Raw genomic sequence first — 16,980 nt, forward strand, 5'->3', positions numbered from 1 at the left:
TTTTTTGGGGGGTGGGGAGGGGTTCACCTTCGGAAACGGTCTCAGAAAAACACTAAACTGCGCGAAGATGGCCGCCACGTTTGGGTACAAAAGTGCAATTTACTAGTGTCCTTTTTTTATATCTCTCAAATTGTTTCTTTAGTCCGCTCTCTGTTTCCTTTGAGCACCCGGTTGGAAGTCGAAGCTGTACTGCTACATTTGCGTCTCTACTCCTCTCATTTCCGCATTTCAACGTGACGTACATTATTTTGAAGCTGAGGTCTCGTGCCATATAAAAGGCTTAGCCGGAAATCTCGCGATCTCTTCCAGTCTCCCATCATGGCGGTGAGTACATGGTGCTGTGGGACGGAGGAGTCGTCGCGTTACTTAATCCATGTCCATCCTGTTGGCTGTACGCCTCCTCTGCACTTAGGCAAATTTGAGTGTTTCCCCTGACCCTGTATCTTTCTGATGCAGGTTGTATGATGAAGGCTTTACCCTGTACATGTATCCCCATCTTACTCCGATCCACGTATAGAATCTGATTATTGGGTTCCCAAAGATTCTGTGGGTCTGGGCGTTGCATGACAGCCAGCATTGCGACGTGCCTCCCCTCTTTTGAATAGAGGTTCGGTGCGCTTCCCCGTTTCTATCCCTGTTCGAGGGAATCGAAGAGCAGCGAACCCTACTGTGTGTAATTCATGAGTAACGAGTCGTGTGTCCAAGAAGCTGCAATTTTTTGCGCCTATGAACCCCGCGTTGTGTAATAAAAAGTTAAAGTCCGCCGCTGTATTACGCGTGTGCTGAGCCTATCTAGTTTAGGTTTTAAAGAGGGCGAAGTGTGACGTTACTGGTCCTCGCATTAAAATGCGATCTGTGTTGATTTTTCTCTGGGTTCTTCCCAAGAAAAACGTGGCATGTAGTTAGTTTGCTAATGTGACTTGAGTTTTCTCAGAAGATTGATAGGGGGAGGGAAGGAAGGGACTTTTATTCTTCAACTGTATTTCGTATTCTCCTCTAAGCGCAGATGAGACAGAAACGTCGGACCGTCGTAGAGTAGGCAACAACAGCTCACCATTAGCTAGCGCCTTAGTATCGTGTGTGTGATTGGTTGATTGGTTTGCCAATGCAGGTGGCAGTGACTGAAGAAGGTAACCGTCTGAAATAGTTCTGAAGAAGAGAATATGCCTGGCCCGGTGGGTTGGGTTCATACTTCTGTATGTTCACAAACTTGTAGTGTATGCGTAGAGCTTTGCTTTTAGCTCTCCGGAGGTAAGTTTGTGCAAGTTGTGTTTTTTTGTTTTTTTATGATGAGCTTGCAGTTGGCCTATCGCTGGTAGGTGGGGGAGTAGTGTCCGGGGCGAGACTGATTAATTGGGCAGAGCGATCAGGATATGCAGTTCGGAGGCATTTGGTAAGTGGAATGGAAGCATATAAAGGTCTTGCAGACAGGTTAGGCGAGGTTAGTGAATAGAGTGGTCACGGTTTGACAATTTTAAGAATGATTTGTGTTAAATGTATCTTTCGGTGTCTAAGGTTCATAACATCTGGAGATGGAGGTCTGCTTCTAGGACTGGCAGGTGGCTTGAGATTAGGTCACATGATTATATACACATTTGTGAAAATGACTGGTGAGCCAGTCTTTTTCTTTTATATGCTTGCGAAACGTGTAATTTGAAGATTCCTTGGTTTGAGTTCTTTCAGAGTATAGTGGTAGGTGTGAAATGAGATCTCTTGTATGGGAGGGAAATAAATGACGTTGACCTGTTTTCTTGTGAGTATGTTTGGACTTTAACGTGTGAATTGATGCCAATAATTTTTCTGCCTACAGGATAAAGGTGAAAAGGAGAACCCCATGAGGGAACTGCGTATTCGCAAACTCTGCCTCAACATCTGTGTAGGTGAAAGCGGTGACAGACTGACCCGTGCAGCCAAGGTGCTTGAACAACTCACCGGCCAGACACCAGTATTCTCCAAAGGTTAGTGGAGGTCCTCAGAGGAAAGTATGGTGTGTGCTGGGAAAGGTGGTTTGGGTTTTTATAAGAAAACGAGAGGCAATTGTGAAAGTGAGGAATTTGAGGGTGCGCTATACTTGCCATGTGTGAAGGAGAGGTATTGTGTCGCTTATGACTCGTTTCTGTTAACTGTCCGCCTCTCATGGCTGCTGCATTTATTCCATTCTAATAGTCATGTTTTTTTTTCTTCAGCCCGTTATACAGTGAGATCCTTCGGCATCCGTAGAAATGAAAAGATTGCAGTGCATTGCACAGTCCGCGGGGCCAAGGCTGAAGAAATTTTGGAGAAAGGCCTTAAGGTGAGATCTTGTAGCTAGGGGAGATGGTGACATCCATGAATATTTTGGATTATTTCTCCTCGCTCCTAGTTGTCTATAACCATCCCATCGCCACATAGATATTGCCTGTAGTGTTGCTTTCAAATCACCTCCCTGCATAGTCTCTTAAAGTGACCAATTCAGTCCGTGCATGGGCCTCTAAACCTACCTGAAGATGTTGAATGTAATTTATTTCACCTCATGGGACCGCTATTTGCTGCAAAGCAAACCAGATTGTCGCTCAGAGTAATGTCTTAATAGAGCATGTAATACTTATGAGACTGATTGAAACGCCACCTACCTTGGTGATAAAATAATTGATGGATGCGTTAGAGGCCAAATAAGTCACTGTAGGGGAACGGCCTATTCAGAATGCCAATTTCCCTTTACTTTAAACACTAAGGGAGAAAATCGGAGTTTTCGCTACTTCAGCGCCACCTTCCTGTTCAGATCTGCATCTGATCTTTAAACCTCCTTTAGTTAAACGTCTGTTAACCACGTGAATTTGGGTCCGACTCTAAAGGCCTTTTTCTTATGCCCCAGAGGCATTGCAGCAAACATGCCTGGACATATCCTTTAGCAGACCGTCAGCTGAAGCTTATTCATTCACAAACCGTAGACCTTCTGACAGTCCAAGCAATTACTATTTACACATCTGTAGCTTCCCATTCTCTAGGGGAATGCCTTCTGCAGTTTCTGTTATAAATTGTGGGTAACCTAAGCTTTGAGAAGCCATAGCAAGTTAAACACAGATGGCCACAGGGTAAGTAACATTTGAGTGTATAGTTTGTGCTGTTGTAGTTACATTCTCTGCTTAGTCCTTAAAGATGTATTGTCCAACTGAGCCGTTGATATGGAGTAAGGTTTTACGGATAGTTTGATTAACCAAACCTTTCTGCCTGCCTGGTGTATTCACATAATGTTCAGTGATGGGATTTGTTGTCGTCCGTTTAGCAGCTTTACAGATTTATGCTATGCATTTCGTAAAAAGGCCTTAGTTGCCCCTTCTTCCCAGTGTGCTTAGCGTTAGCATAGTATGTATTGTATGCATTTAACGATTTTTGTGTGCTTTTTCCAGCCTTTTGAATGGAGTTTCCTTATGTGGGTATTTGTTATAATCTTCTAATGTTGTCTGTTAATTATGGAGTGTGGAGCACTGTGCCTAGTGCGTTCCACATTCCAGGTTATTGTTCATAGTTCTACACCCTGGCAGTTGCGGATTGGCTGGCCAGGGAATATTTATATTTAAATAAATAACTTATTTAAGCTATTTATAATCTGCCTCCTGCCTAGGATTTCACTTGTAACAGTTTTCACATTCAACAAATAGCTGCTTTGTATTGCAGATGATGATGATGGCCCGTCTATTTTGTGCTGTCTTAACATTTAATGTGTAAAAGACCTTTCAGCCATTGTTGGAGGTAGAGGAAAGAAAATGAGCAACTCAATGGGCTGCTTTTCGTGAAATGGAAAACCGCCTTTGGTAGGAAGCTAGGGTTTGTTTTTAAGAATACCACTATACTTAAGTGAAGGGTTCTTTTGTTTTCCACCCTGTAATTCATTAACTCTCCTTAGTGTTTTTTTTTTTTTTTTTTTTTGCAACAAGGAGTTGTATCTCTGGTGACCGAAATAGAAGGGCACAAGTTAAGCAGCAAAAACGGTAGTTGCGTCAGTGAGGCGGCAACCAATGTCAATTTTTCAAAATTGAAGGCAGACGAGAAATCCAAACCCATGGAAACTTCAATCCACCATTCAGTCATTATCTTTTGTAAGACTTGAACGTGATTGAAGCCAGCCTTTTTAACATGTTGTTAAATTAGTCATAGAGCCAGCATACATCTAAAAAATTGAATGTTAACAGTTTTGTTTATCGTGTCTATTCAGCCTTGATTTTATGCAGTTCAATGGTATGTGAATATTTATGCCCCTCCTTAATCATTCTTAAGACGAATTTAAAAAAAAAACAATTTGTGTAAATTTAGGCTTGAGTGCCTTGCAGCATTGTTTTTAATGCGAGAGATTTCAATCTTCAGTGTCTCCTAAACCGTATAGATTGGTGGTTGAATCAGTTCTCATCAGAGATACCGGAGACTAATACATCACCTGTTCATTAACACAATTGCCAAATAGATTCTTCTTGTCTTAACTCAACGCAATCTGGCCTTATTGAAATGATTGGTTTCTAGAGGATAGCCCTATGTGCCTAGCCTTTAAACACTGCCATTAAAAGTGGCAGATTGACTGACTAAATATTCTTATCTGTGGAACACTTCAAGACTGAATTCTCCAAGTATTTTATATTGGGGGTTTTCAGCACGAGTAATTTTCTGGATTCCCATGCTGTGCACTATTCTGCAATGTAGTGGTTGGGCCTGGAACGATCTTGTTTCTTGGGTGCTATTTTTGTGGACATTGTCATTGACCACCGTTTTGTAGTTTGTCCATTAGCCTAACCCATCTGGGACGTCAGACAGTGTGCCCTTGAAGTTAATGTGCGATTGCCATCATTGGATTCTTTTCTCTGCTCTCAAGTCTGGAGACAAGGCAGATGAGCTCTGAAAGATCATAGAGAAACTCCATAGAATTGAATGATGAGCACCATCTAACACAGAAGGCCACACCTGCAGAGAAGCTGAAGAAATGGCTTTTATCTATGCTGACTGAAGACTTGTCTGGTTGGGAACACTTAGCCATAGAATTCAGATAGGTGCGGCAGCAAAGGTAGATGGGGAACACTACATTTAATTTCTGCATCAACTTTCACCACGTTTGTTCAGAAAGAAATGCAAGCCATACATTGTGCCCTCTGAAGGACCATAGTACAGAGTTGCAAGGCCTGTGCAGAATTTCAGCCCATGGTGCTGGAGAAATGGCAGCGTCAAAGTTGGGCACACCTCGCCATGGCTGACTCCCAGATGCAGCAGCCCTCCCTGAAGGAGGTGGTCCTGTCCAGCAACAAAGAAAAGGGAAGAGTCGAAGACAGAACTGGCACAGGGAGAAGGTTCTGTTGTCAAAGAGGGTTTGGGCGCTGTCCTAAGACTGCAGGACACGAGAAGTGCCAAAAGGTAACCAAACTGCCAAAAGTCTTGGACTGTAAGCCCTCGGAAGACTGCCAGCGCGTGTCCAACTACAAGGACATATGCAGGCAAATCTTCTGAACATCCTTTAGCACCGACAGGAGCACGAAAGTGATTTAAAAAGAGGAAAAAAGTCAAGGAGCTGAACAGATGCTTGCAATAGAATGGATGAAGCGCAGGTTTGCGGCCGAAATGGCAGCTGCCCTGCAGAGGAAGGACTTTAGTCCCTGAAGGGATTTCGCACATACCAAATCCGAAGCTGGAAGAAAGCGAGGAACTGACATTAAAACCAGTTTGCTGGGACCCTGCGATGAACAAGATTTTTTCAAATATGTGGATGAGTACACAACCCCTTTTGTGTATCCGGACAGCAGGGAGAGATGTGGCAAGACATTGACACTGAATCGCCCAAGGATGGAGTCTACACTAACCTCTCTAGGCCCTCCCCACTAGATGACCTCTATATAATGTGCTCCTCGAGGGCTACAGACACCTACAGAGTGCACCTAGAGAAGCAATGGGGGAGGAGGGAGAAGACCTTGGTTTCCTGTTCCTTCATAATGCATTGATTCCCTCACGAAAGAGGAATATATAACTCCTCATGTTGCCAAACAGTCTCGACCAAGGAAGAGACGCCCTCCAAGGGCAGGCCACAGTTGAGGCTGAAACACCATGGATTGAAAAGTAACTTCTCAGAACCCCATCTACTTCATTCCCAACATGCTAGCTGACTCTGGGGAATAAGGGTGATGCCACCACATCATCATGGCCAACCTAGACCTGGTGGGATGAAAAATGGAGCGCTAGAAGTCTAGGGAGAGAATTGCAAATTCCAGCGTCTTCGTTCTTTTTTTACAATTTTATATAGCTCGAACTTGACCCGAATCTGGTATCGGAGCGCTTTACATGAGCACCAGTTGCATTACATTGATTTATTTTATTTAATTTGAAAGTTTTATATAGCGCGAACAAGATCTTTGCAGTATCACAGCGCTTTACAGATACAAGGGGTAAGGAAACAGGAAACATGGGAGTGATCAAACTTTTGAGCAAAGAATAGTTGTAGGTAAAAAAATGAAAAGCAAAATAGGGTAGGTACATGGGGAGCATAATAATTGACTAACCAGTGATACATATCGACAATCAGACAAACAATAGTGCAGATAGGTGTAGAATCTAAAATGGATCCAAAGTACAAGTTCAGGTGAATTTAGTCATGAGGATAGCTTTTACTTCTTTTTTAAAGAATGCAGAGGAGGAGATAAGTCTGGTTTCAGGAGGGAGTGAGTTCCAGATCCTGGGTGCCATTCCTGAAAAAGCGCTTATGTTTTTTCCTTCCGGAATCTACGAGGTTTCAGGAGAAGATTCTTTGTGCTTCTAGTGGTTCTTGAGTCGCCAGATATTGTCAGTTTCTGAGTGAGGTAGTCTGGGGAGTTGTGGTGTACAGCTCTGTGCGTCATGCAGGCAATTTTCAAATGTATTCTGGCTTCAAAAGGCAACCAGTTAAGGGATTTTAAGTCAGGGGAAATATGCGAGTTTTTTTGATCCAGTGATGAGTCTTGCTGCAGCTTTCAAAGAGGCTCTCAGGGGTGCAGTTGTAGAAGAGGGAGTCCGCAAAGGTCGACGCTACCGTAGTCTAAGCGAGGAATGACTAGGGCTTTTACTGCATTTTGGAAGTCCTTGGCAGGGAGGAAGGGTTTAAGTTTCCTCAGGGTATTGATTTGGTAATTAGCTCCCTTAGTTGCCTTGCTCATGTGCTGCTGCATGTTGAGATTGGTGTTAAGTGTAATACCTAAGGATTTTGCGGAGTCTACGATGGTAGGTTGGACATTGAGTGCACTTAGGTGCTTAAGCCAAGTTTGAGTGGTGGAGATTTTCGCTGGAGGTGAGATCAGAAGGAACTCCGTTTTCAGAGCATTGAGTTTGAGGTGATTATCGGTAAGCCATGATTGGGTGTTTCTGAGCGTTGAGTTCAGATGTTTGATGTTGTTGGGAGATTGTAATTTGAGATATAGTTGGGTGTCGTCGGCGTACATGTGAAACTGTACATTAGATGCTTGTAACAAGGTGGTGAGAGGATCCATGGCCAGATTGAACAATGTTGGGGATAAAGAAGATCCTTGTGGGACGCCTTAAGTTACAGGCAATGGTGGGGACATCAAGTAGTTGCTCTTGAATTTCTGAGCCCTGTTATGCAGAAAGGAGGTGAACCATTTGAGAACAGTCCCAGATAGACCCATTCTGGTGTTTAACAGCTCGAGTAAGTTCTCGTGTTTGACAGTGTCAAATGCTGAGGAGAGATCAAGAAGGATGAGGAGGCAGGTATCGTTTTGGTCTAGGATTTGGAGTGCGTCATCGATTGTGTCATAGCAGTTTCAGTACTGTGCCCTGCTCGGAAGCCAGATTGAGGGTTGAGGAGGTCCAACTGATCAATGTGTTTTGTCAATTGAAGTTGTACGCATTTTTCCAACAGTTTTGCAAGTGTGGGAATATTGGTAATAGGACGGTAATTGTTTAGGTCAGTATGGTCCGCTGTTGGTTTCTTGAGTATAGGTGTAACTTGTCCAATTTTGAGTGAATCGGGGATAAGTCCTTGTTGAAGTGAACTGTTAATAATTTTGGTCCAGAGTGGGAGGAGTAATGGAATGAAGTCTTTTACAGCGTTGGCAGGAAGAGGGTCTGTGAGGTGATTAGAGGGTTTCAATGTGCTGAGCAGTTTGGCAATTGTTTCTTCTGAGTAGGTGTCAAAGTATGACCATGCATTGTTTTTTGGTTCAGTGGGTGCTATGCTGTGGGGGTTGGAGTAAAGGATTACGTCATTGCACAGATCACTCCTTATGTTATCAGTCTTTAGATTGAAGAAAGCAGAGAATTCTTCACATGATGATATATCACCTATTGTGCTATGTGAATGTTGGGGTTGTTCCTTGGATTGTTTTGATTAGTTCAAATAGTTTTCTAGGCCGTTTTTTTGCTTGATCGAGCTGAAGGCTAAAGAAATCTGATTTAGTGCGCTTGATTTTCCTGAAGTAGGCGTTTCTCTTTTTCTTCAGAGTTTTAAGGTGCAGTGCCGAAGGGGCTGATCTCCAGGTGCGCTCTGCCATTCGCATGGCTCGTCTGTCTTCATTAAGTCTACCATCGTACCATGGGTTGGAGTTCTTAGTGGAGACTCTTTTCAATTGCAAGGGGGCGGCCTCATTGATTATTGAGGTCATAGCGTTGAGGTAGTGGTCGGTCAAAGATTGAACGTCAAGAGCGCCGGTAGGGGGAAGGAGGAGATTGCTACTGTGGGAAGGTAAAGAATTTGGGTTAAGATTCTTCAGGTCCCTTTTCCAGACCTTGGGTTTAGTGGCTTGAACCGGGTTAAGTTTAACTTTTTTATTGATGAAGCATGTGATAATCCGACCAGTCACAGGGTTGGATTGACTCGAGTTGGGTAGAGTTCTCTTTGGAGATAAGGTCGAGGATAGAGCCTTTATCGTGGGTCGGGCTGTTGCAAATTTGGGTGAGGTCAAGAGCATTGAGGTAGTTTTTGAGACTATTTACCACCGCGTCATTGTGATCGTTCCAATGGAGATTGAAGTCACCAAGGAAAATTTGAGTGTTTTGCCGTTCGGAATAGGTTGATATTGTGTCCATGAGTTGTTGGGTGAAGATGAGGTTGTCTCCAGGTGGGTGGTAGATGACGTGTAGAGAGCATACAGGTTTGTTCTCGCTGATGACATCTAGGCAGATGTATTCGCAGGAGGTCAATGGGGGGGAGGTGATTCTAGTAATTGAGAGGTTGCTCCTATAAATACATGCGATTCCACCGCCTGTCTTGCTGGACCTGTCAAGTCTAATGATGAGGTAGTTGGGTGGAACTAGAATATCCATGATAGGTGTAGAAGATTCAGTTAACCAAGTTTCAGTCAGAATGGTTAGATCAAGGTCCAGTGTTTTGATGAGATCGGCGATGTTGGAGTGTCTAGGGGCCGACGCATTCATTTTTGTTGGGCACGGGGAGATTAAGTGATTTGCCCAGAATCGCAGGATGTTCAGCGTCCTTGCCGAGACTCGTACCCAGTTCCCCAGATTTGAGGTCGACTGCCCTAGCCGTTAGGCCACTTCCTCTCCCCTAATCAACTAACATGTATGAATTTCTGATTGTCTCGTTGTATGGTAGGGCTATTTGCTGACTTGGAATCTGATGTTACTGAATACCTAATTTAATATATATATTTTTTTGTCTTGTTTTATTGCTGTTGTACATTACTGATTAAATGGGTCTGTTTTTTTTGGTAAGTTATAGTCTATGAGAATATTCTTAGACAATACTAAATTTCATTTTTGTAGAGCGGTATTAAGTGTGCTTCAATTAGTGCTTGCGTGCCCTTGCCCCAACATTGCTCTTGATGGAGGGTTGTTGCATTAACTAGTTCAACAATAATGAATGTTACAATGTGATATGAAATGTTGGTCGCCATTATTGGTACTTCGTTTGAACTAATGTCCAAGTTTTGTCATTACTTCATCTCCGAACTCCTGTAGTTTTGGGACTACAGGGAATAACTTTTGTTTATAAATGCATATTGTTGTTGGATTGGTTTGACAGACAGCTTCTTAAGCTGCGGTTGGTATTCCGAAGGACACTGATCAGGTTAGCTGCTTCTATATTGTAGTTTGGGTCAAAAGTCCAGGACTGGTCAGACAAAATAGTCCGCTACATTGGGGATTCTGAACTTCATTTTTAAAGCTCAGTAAACTGTTGCCCCAGTACTTTCTGCTCATGGAGCTTTCAGTGAAAGTAGTGTGTTCACCAACAGGTGAAACATACATTGACCATGTTGGTATTACCGGATCACAGATGAGAATTTTTTACTCGTGCAAAAGGCCTTTTTAGGTCTCGCCTAGTGGTGCAGCGCAAGCGCTGCTCGCTCTGCGAGACTCCTTGTGATAAAGATTTCAGTAGGGGACTTGAAGCCACGCCCATCAATCCCATTGGCTGGCGTCGTCCTTTATGCAAAGCGCTTGCCTCCAATTGAAAGTGAGGCTTTTTGGTGACCGCCCGGTCTCCTTTAGGCCCCTCCCACCTGGACTCTTATCGTGTACTGGTGGCGTTACACTGTCTCCTTTATAATTTTGTCTGCACTGTTTTTTTCACTCAGTCCTGTTGTCCTGTCCCGGCAGCCTGCTAGCTCTCAGCACACCTCCGCACCTGCCTTGTTCCCAACTGACATCCTTCACGCACAAATGATTTCTTTCTAAACAGTTTTTTTTTTTGTTTAACCCCTTCGATGCTGATGACAAAGCCAGCTCGTCATCGTTACCTGCGGTGCGCGGATGACGAGCTGGCTTTGTCACGATCAAGCCATTTTTGAAATTCCCGCCTACAGCGGGAAACCGCGGTAGCGGTTAAGCGCCATAAGCTCAAATTAGCTCAGTGGGCTTGCTGCTAAGAATCTAGGCAAAGTTAGGATGCGCACCTGAGACAGTCAGGTGTCCTTTCATTTTTGATGGATAAAACCAACAGTGTTGAGTTGTCCAAAAGAAGACTTTCTTTAAAGCACCGAGAAGCAGAGAAATCGGTTGGGCATTCTGCAAGCCCCGCCTTGCCTCACTCCAATGAAAAGCGCAGCTCGGCAAACTCTATTTTTCAATTATCGATGCTTTTAATAAGCAGCGCAGCATGCGCTTGGTTTCCCTTTTTTGGTGGCGAGGGAGGATGGGAAGCTTGCTCATGAAGACATACAATATTCATGGCTGCATGCACCAGCGCAGCCATTAATGGTACACACAGACACCAATTGAACCCACAGAACAGACACCAACCTACGGATGCACAATGTAGGGGTCACCGGTCTCTTCCACCCCTTCCTGGTGAACATTTGCCCCTGTACAAAGTGCCCAATGTGGAGCGCTGGGTTTGACACTACACAAAAAAGCATAACGCGGGGGGTAGTCTTAATACCGCGGGTCTGAATCGACTGTTCCACTTAGCCTCTCATCTTCCCATGGTTGGTACAGAGAAGTAACAGTACAAGGGGGGTCACGATAACACCGCTTCAGCGCCTAGAAGCAGGTCCGTGTGTAGCGTCTGCTTTGGCGCTGTATCCATATTGCTTCAAGAGTCAATCTATCCACAGGGCTCTCTTGCATACCAGACCGAGGGACTTGCTAGCGTGGAACCAAGAGCCAAACCAACACTCAACCACTGCAAGCTAACAGCAGTACCTCGGCGCTGTGAGGCAGTGTCTGTGCGCTTTGAAAAACTACTAAATGATGTCCAAGTAAATCAGAGGGAAGCAGCCGTTCGTGTGGTCTTGCAGCTAATATCGTCAATAGATGTTTGTCCGATACTTGGCTTGAATTAAAAAAAATCTAAACCGTGCTATTATAACCAGAAAAGAAAGAAACAAGCTCTCAGCAAGTATACCAGAGTACGGTGTATAATCAAAAACAGCACAGTTAATGTCTGTCCATTTTACCTATGCCAGACCCGTTTATCAGTGTCAGAATTATTCCCTGATAACACAATGGCAAACATATTTACACGTAGGTGCTAATACTCTCTTTTACACTCTATGGTAAACTTGTTTGCAAGACCTCTCAATCTGGGGAGATTAAAGGTGTAGCCGTGCATGGGAATGTTAGCCCAGAATCACACACTGCGGTCAGGTGTGAAAGCTAGTATTTCAAATGCCAGGCAAGGTACCTGACAGCTCAAGCAAGAGTACGTACCACCACCCTGCTACATCTGCCATAACAATTTTCTAGTTGAATGTTCTAAATTTCCATCTACCTTCCCTCTTTGTTCCCAGTCTTCCCTCCTCGCTTGCCTGCCCCTGGGGTGTATTTCTTAGTTTCCATCTAAGTTGCATCACACATGGTGCTCAATTTCATGTTGTTCTCATTGCTTCCCTTTAAGGTGTTGTGAACTCCACAAAACACGAACACAAAAAAACAATTAAAAAAAGTTATACCTGTCTGTCTTATTTTCGCTTTCTTTATCGCTCTCCTTTAACTTGGTTTCTCTATCAACACTTTCTGCTCCTTTCACTCTCTGGGCACAGGCTCTCTACCTGAAAGAAGTCTCGCAGCAGCAGCCCTAACCCCCGCATGTGGAAGAGATGATATGCCGCTGTGGCCCTGCATGGATTCAGAGGCTGCCCAAAGGACAGTGAGCGTCGATAAAGGGGTAGACTCTTACTTCTCACACCTGTGGCCAGCCGCCTGCCCTGAGCGTTGTGTAAATTACGCACAGCAGCTGGTTGAGGAGCAGGAACAAGCCAGGCGAGTCCAGCCGTGGAAGAGGGCCAGCTGCCTTCTGCAGTTTAAGCAGATGTGCGTTGCAACAATGATTTCCAAGTGGAGTGAAAACGACAAGGGAAAGGGGGCCAGTAAGCCTTCGCACTAGGATTGGTTCTGGTGCAGCAGAAGCCCATCTGCTTCACCCAGGTGTGGTGCACGAAGACTGAAGAGACCTTTTTCTATCCTCTTCCCCCTATCTCAATCGTACATCTGATTGCTTCGCTGCAGTTCAACCGTGGTTGATCCATAGCTGTTTTATTTTGAACCCTTATACCAATGTGGTCCTTTACTTTCCCTCATCCACAACACCAACCCATCGTCCTAGTTTTACCCATCAGGTCGGCATGACTTTAAATTCTTTGTACTTTTCAACCAAAAGCATGTAGAGAATCAGTTATTTGGACTGCCCGAACGGTTTCTGCTCCTCGTAATCCATCATTGGGAAATGTGACCGATTCGTTAAAAAAAGGGTTCCGAAACGGATTCTGCAATTCCGAATCCCATGCGGAGCCTTTCTGAACGACATCGTAATCTGCCCCAAAGAAGTTATCTGCCCTGGAACACATTTATCATGAATCTTGGTGATTTTTCTGTTAAAAAGATCCTCTACAACTTATTAGAATTGTCATCTCATTTAAAGTGTTTCTAGGCTACCTTGAAACACAGAACTGCAGCGCACTACCAGGAGTTTGATTTTCAAACCAACATTTGTCACAACTATATATGATCTCTACTTTCAAGGCTCCCATCATTCGTACTCTGCCACTAACTTTCAAGCTTGTCCCTCAGAGTGCAAACGTGCCCTTTCCGATTTAATGCACGAGTTGGCATTGCAGGGCAAATTGGCACACCCTACACCCAAAGATTGTCCAAAAGCCTTTAAACTGGGCTGAGATTCCCAATGGTACTCTATAAAAGAATATTTGAAAACCTCATTCCAGGCACACCTTAAAGTGGGTTTTCTTGAACGGCACACATTAGACAACTCTTCCTCCCCACAACAATGCAACTTTAGCATGAAGGCCTCAAAACTGAGCTAAACCAATAGCACTGTTGTGCACCATAGTAGGGCTCCATGTTAAATAACTGCAATAAATTGATCATGAACGTGCATTGCAATTTTATATATAAGCTGAGATGTTCACTATTTACTCATACCAGGCGTTGGGCAGCTGACTTCAGTGTAGAAAACTGCAAGCGCTTGGGGCACCCACCCTTACTTGAAACTTTCGCAATCTAACATCTAGCAGAATAACTCTTACCTTATTAGTTCTGTATGAAAGGGCAAATTGTGACCATGCAGTGGGTGTTCTACATGTGACGAGCTTCTTTAATCCATTTCAGTTGCCATTTAAAAACCATAATTGTATCCTGTTTACCTATCTTTGTACCATCATAGTCCTTGTTTAAGATATCTTAGATATATGCTGCTGCTTATGAAAAATAAAATGTACTGCTTATGAAAAATAAAATGTACATTGACCAGTCTGAGGCGAGATAGTGACTGAGGTGTGTTCTTGTTACAGGTGAGAGAATACGAGTTGAGGAAAAATAATTTCTCAGCCACCGGCAACTTTGGTTTTGGAATCCAGGAACACATTGATCTGGGAATTAAGTATGATCCTAGCATCGGTATCTATGGCCTGGATTTCTACGTGGTGAGTGTTGAAATCAGTACCACAATCATTAGCCGTTATGAGATTGGAAAGATTTGTGACTAAAATCATATTTTGCCTTCGATGCAGGTCCTAGGCAGACCCGGCTTCAGCATTGCAGACAAAAAACGTAGGACTGGAGTCATTGGCGCAAAGCACCGAATTGGCAAGGAGGAAGCCATGCGCTGGTTCCAACAGAAGGTGAGCCTGCAATTTGGTTACACCACAAAACTGTTTAGTACGAGTTACTGGTTCTTTAACTGTAACAGAAATTAGGGGTACTGTTGTAAATAGGTACACTGATGCTTGATGAAGTGGCTGTTACTTCTGACCCGGTCTGCATTGTAACGTAAACTTTTTTAAGAACGTTTTTCAGTCACTCTACCAGGTTAGACAATTGACACAATTTCTAGTAAATTCTGCAGTGCCCAGGGGGAACAATGTCATGGGGGTTGTTTCCATAGGCCGTGATATCCACTTGTCATCGTCTTTCATTGCTACTTCAAGTTCGTCTTGACGAGTTTAAAACTCACTTCAAGGTTCGCACATGCATGATGTACCGTTCACATAAATTAATCAAAGTTGACACCAGCAAAGATGCCCAGCAAACATCTTATTAAACCACAGGAAAGCGCTTTGGGGTCAAGTACGAACAGGTAATACAGCAGCCTGAAGGCTGTGTGGGTTTTATTTTACATCATTCCTTCCACGCTTAACTCTGCAATTTCCACGTTGGGTGGTCACTGTACGCTTGCACCCACAAGCTTGTGCACTTTGCGTACAGTGAAAGCTTAAAGCATCTTGCATAGCTCTTCTCCAATAGCCTCCTTGTAACTTCCTAAAGCTAACCAGTCATTGGATTGGTTCATGGGAGAATAAGAAATTCTCCTCCAGCTTCTGTGAACATGAGTCCCAGAGTCCTTGTCTATTCTTGGCATGGTTTTCTAGCAGGCAGATTTGTCTTGCTCGTAGTGAATACCAAAGCCTATCCCAGTAACTGTTCTCATGGGGCTAGAGTTGGGACACTTGGGGTGTCCGATTCAGCTGTACCTTGCCTACTGCTAATAGAGCCCTCTCCCCTTGGACCATCAGTGTGTGAGGGCTCCACTGTCAATAGAAATGTAGACAATCTTTCCTACACCTCACATCTCCACATTTGTGTAATAGTGTATTGTAAAATTTGTAAAGCACTTTACACAGATGAATGTCTGTGTGCTTCATCCTTTCAGATTGCTTGATTGTGCAGGTTGCTATTGATTGTATTGTGGCAAATATGAGATGTGCGGGATGAGCTTTCCAGAACGCGTTGTAACTCATACAGGCGAGATGCTGAGCATGAGATGCTAAGGAAAAGTTGAGAATAGACTTGGGTGTTATCAACTTAAAATTAACATTTATGTTAAGAGGCAGGTGCTCCCCGGAATTTAGGATAGTTGCAAAGTTTATTCTTGCATGGAGCAAGTTCCGTATCTTAGCTTTTTGGATTGAGTAGTTTCCTTCAGTATGAGATTTAGCGAAGCAAGGAACAATTGGGAATGCAGTGAGCCTAAATCGTTTATGCAAGGACACAGGACAATCTTTGATTAGAGGATGGCTCCCTTATTCATAACCCTTACTCCCAATTTTTGCCCTAGATTTGAGGGCTTTCACATTTCTTCCCCCAAATCTTGATTAATTGGTTATCATTGGCTGAGTTCGCAGTGCTTGAATTTAAGTGACCATTGACTTCGTTTTCACTGCTGTGACAATGTTTTTTTCTCTTTTTCAGTACGACGGAATCATCCTCCCAGGAAAGTGAGGCGCTCACAAATGTACACTTTTGTTAATAAAGTTCTGCCAATATTTCTTTTGCTGCTTCTGTCTCGCTTTTTTATTCTGCAGGTCGAAGCGACTTTATTGGTCGGGGTGAGCAACTGTTATGGGAGGAATTGTTGCACGATTGCTGATGTGAGTGGATGTTGACACCTGTTGTCCTTGTTTTTGAACATAGTATAGTAGTTTTTGGGAGTTGGTATAAAAGGTGGTCGTGAATGTCTAACTGTAATGAATAGCCTGGGTCAAACCCTCAATCTGAAATCGTGGGGCTCCAAACCTGCGTGTTGTAATACCTTTGTCTCTTGAGTTGTGTGATTGTTTTTGGATGCCATCAAGTACCATATGCGTGAAGCTCGTTTAGCAAGCATGTTTGCCTATTTCATACCACAAATGTTTTTCAAAAGACTATACTCTGCTTGGGTTTCAATAATAAAATCGTACTGGGCATCAAGCAAAGAGCTTTAGTAAACTTGTTACAGAAAATGGCCATTTAAGTGTAAATACTTTTTACTTTTCCAAAGCGGTCTTAATTCGCGCTTTTCCCCCATTGACGGCTCTGATTTTCACATTAAGAGATAGTTGGTCTGTGGTTGTAACTTTTAGTACCATTATTTGTTTTATTCAAAATAAACTTGAGTATACTGCTATTTTTTCTGCAGTTTCTTGGTATTTTATGCATAGTTAGCTGATAAAATTGTTACCAGACCGTCTCCACATTGCTTTATGTTCTCGCATAGCTTGAGGGCAAGAACATTCACGGTGTGCTTTATTTAAAAAAAACTAAACATTTTTTGACATGCTCATTTTTCAGAACACATCCCCTTTCTTCTGA

General features: G+C 43.5%; 1 protein-coding gene across 2 annotated transcripts; it reads left to right on the plus strand.

Moving 5' to 3' along the window:
• The first annotated feature begins 205 nt into the window (after positions 1–205).
• RPL11 (ribosomal protein L11) lies at positions 206–16,178 on the plus strand. Of its 2 annotated transcripts, none has more exons than XM_078680805.1 (6): positions 206–324; positions 1,811–1,958; positions 2,187–2,293; positions 14,205–14,336; positions 14,424–14,534; positions 16,102–16,178. In XM_078680805.1, exons 1-6 carry the CDS (start codon positions 319–321, stop codon positions 16,129–16,131), a joined length of 534 nt encoding a protein of 177 aa, XP_078536931.1. In that variant the 5' UTR covers positions 206–318; the 3' UTR covers positions 16,132–16,178. The 2 variants fall into 2 exon arrangements, with proteins under 2 accessions (XP_078536931.1, XP_078536930.1); XM_078680804.1 differs by lacking the exon at positions 206–324 and adding an exon at positions 359–391.
• Positions 16,179–16,980: the final 802 nt, after the last annotated feature.

This window comes from Lissotriton helveticus, chromosome 3_1 (genome assembly GCF_964261635.1).
Source record: "Lissotriton helveticus chromosome 3_1, aLisHel1.1, whole genome shotgun sequence".
In the NCBI taxonomy this organism is placed as follows: Eukaryota; Metazoa; Chordata; class Amphibia; order Caudata; family Salamandridae; genus Lissotriton; species Lissotriton helveticus.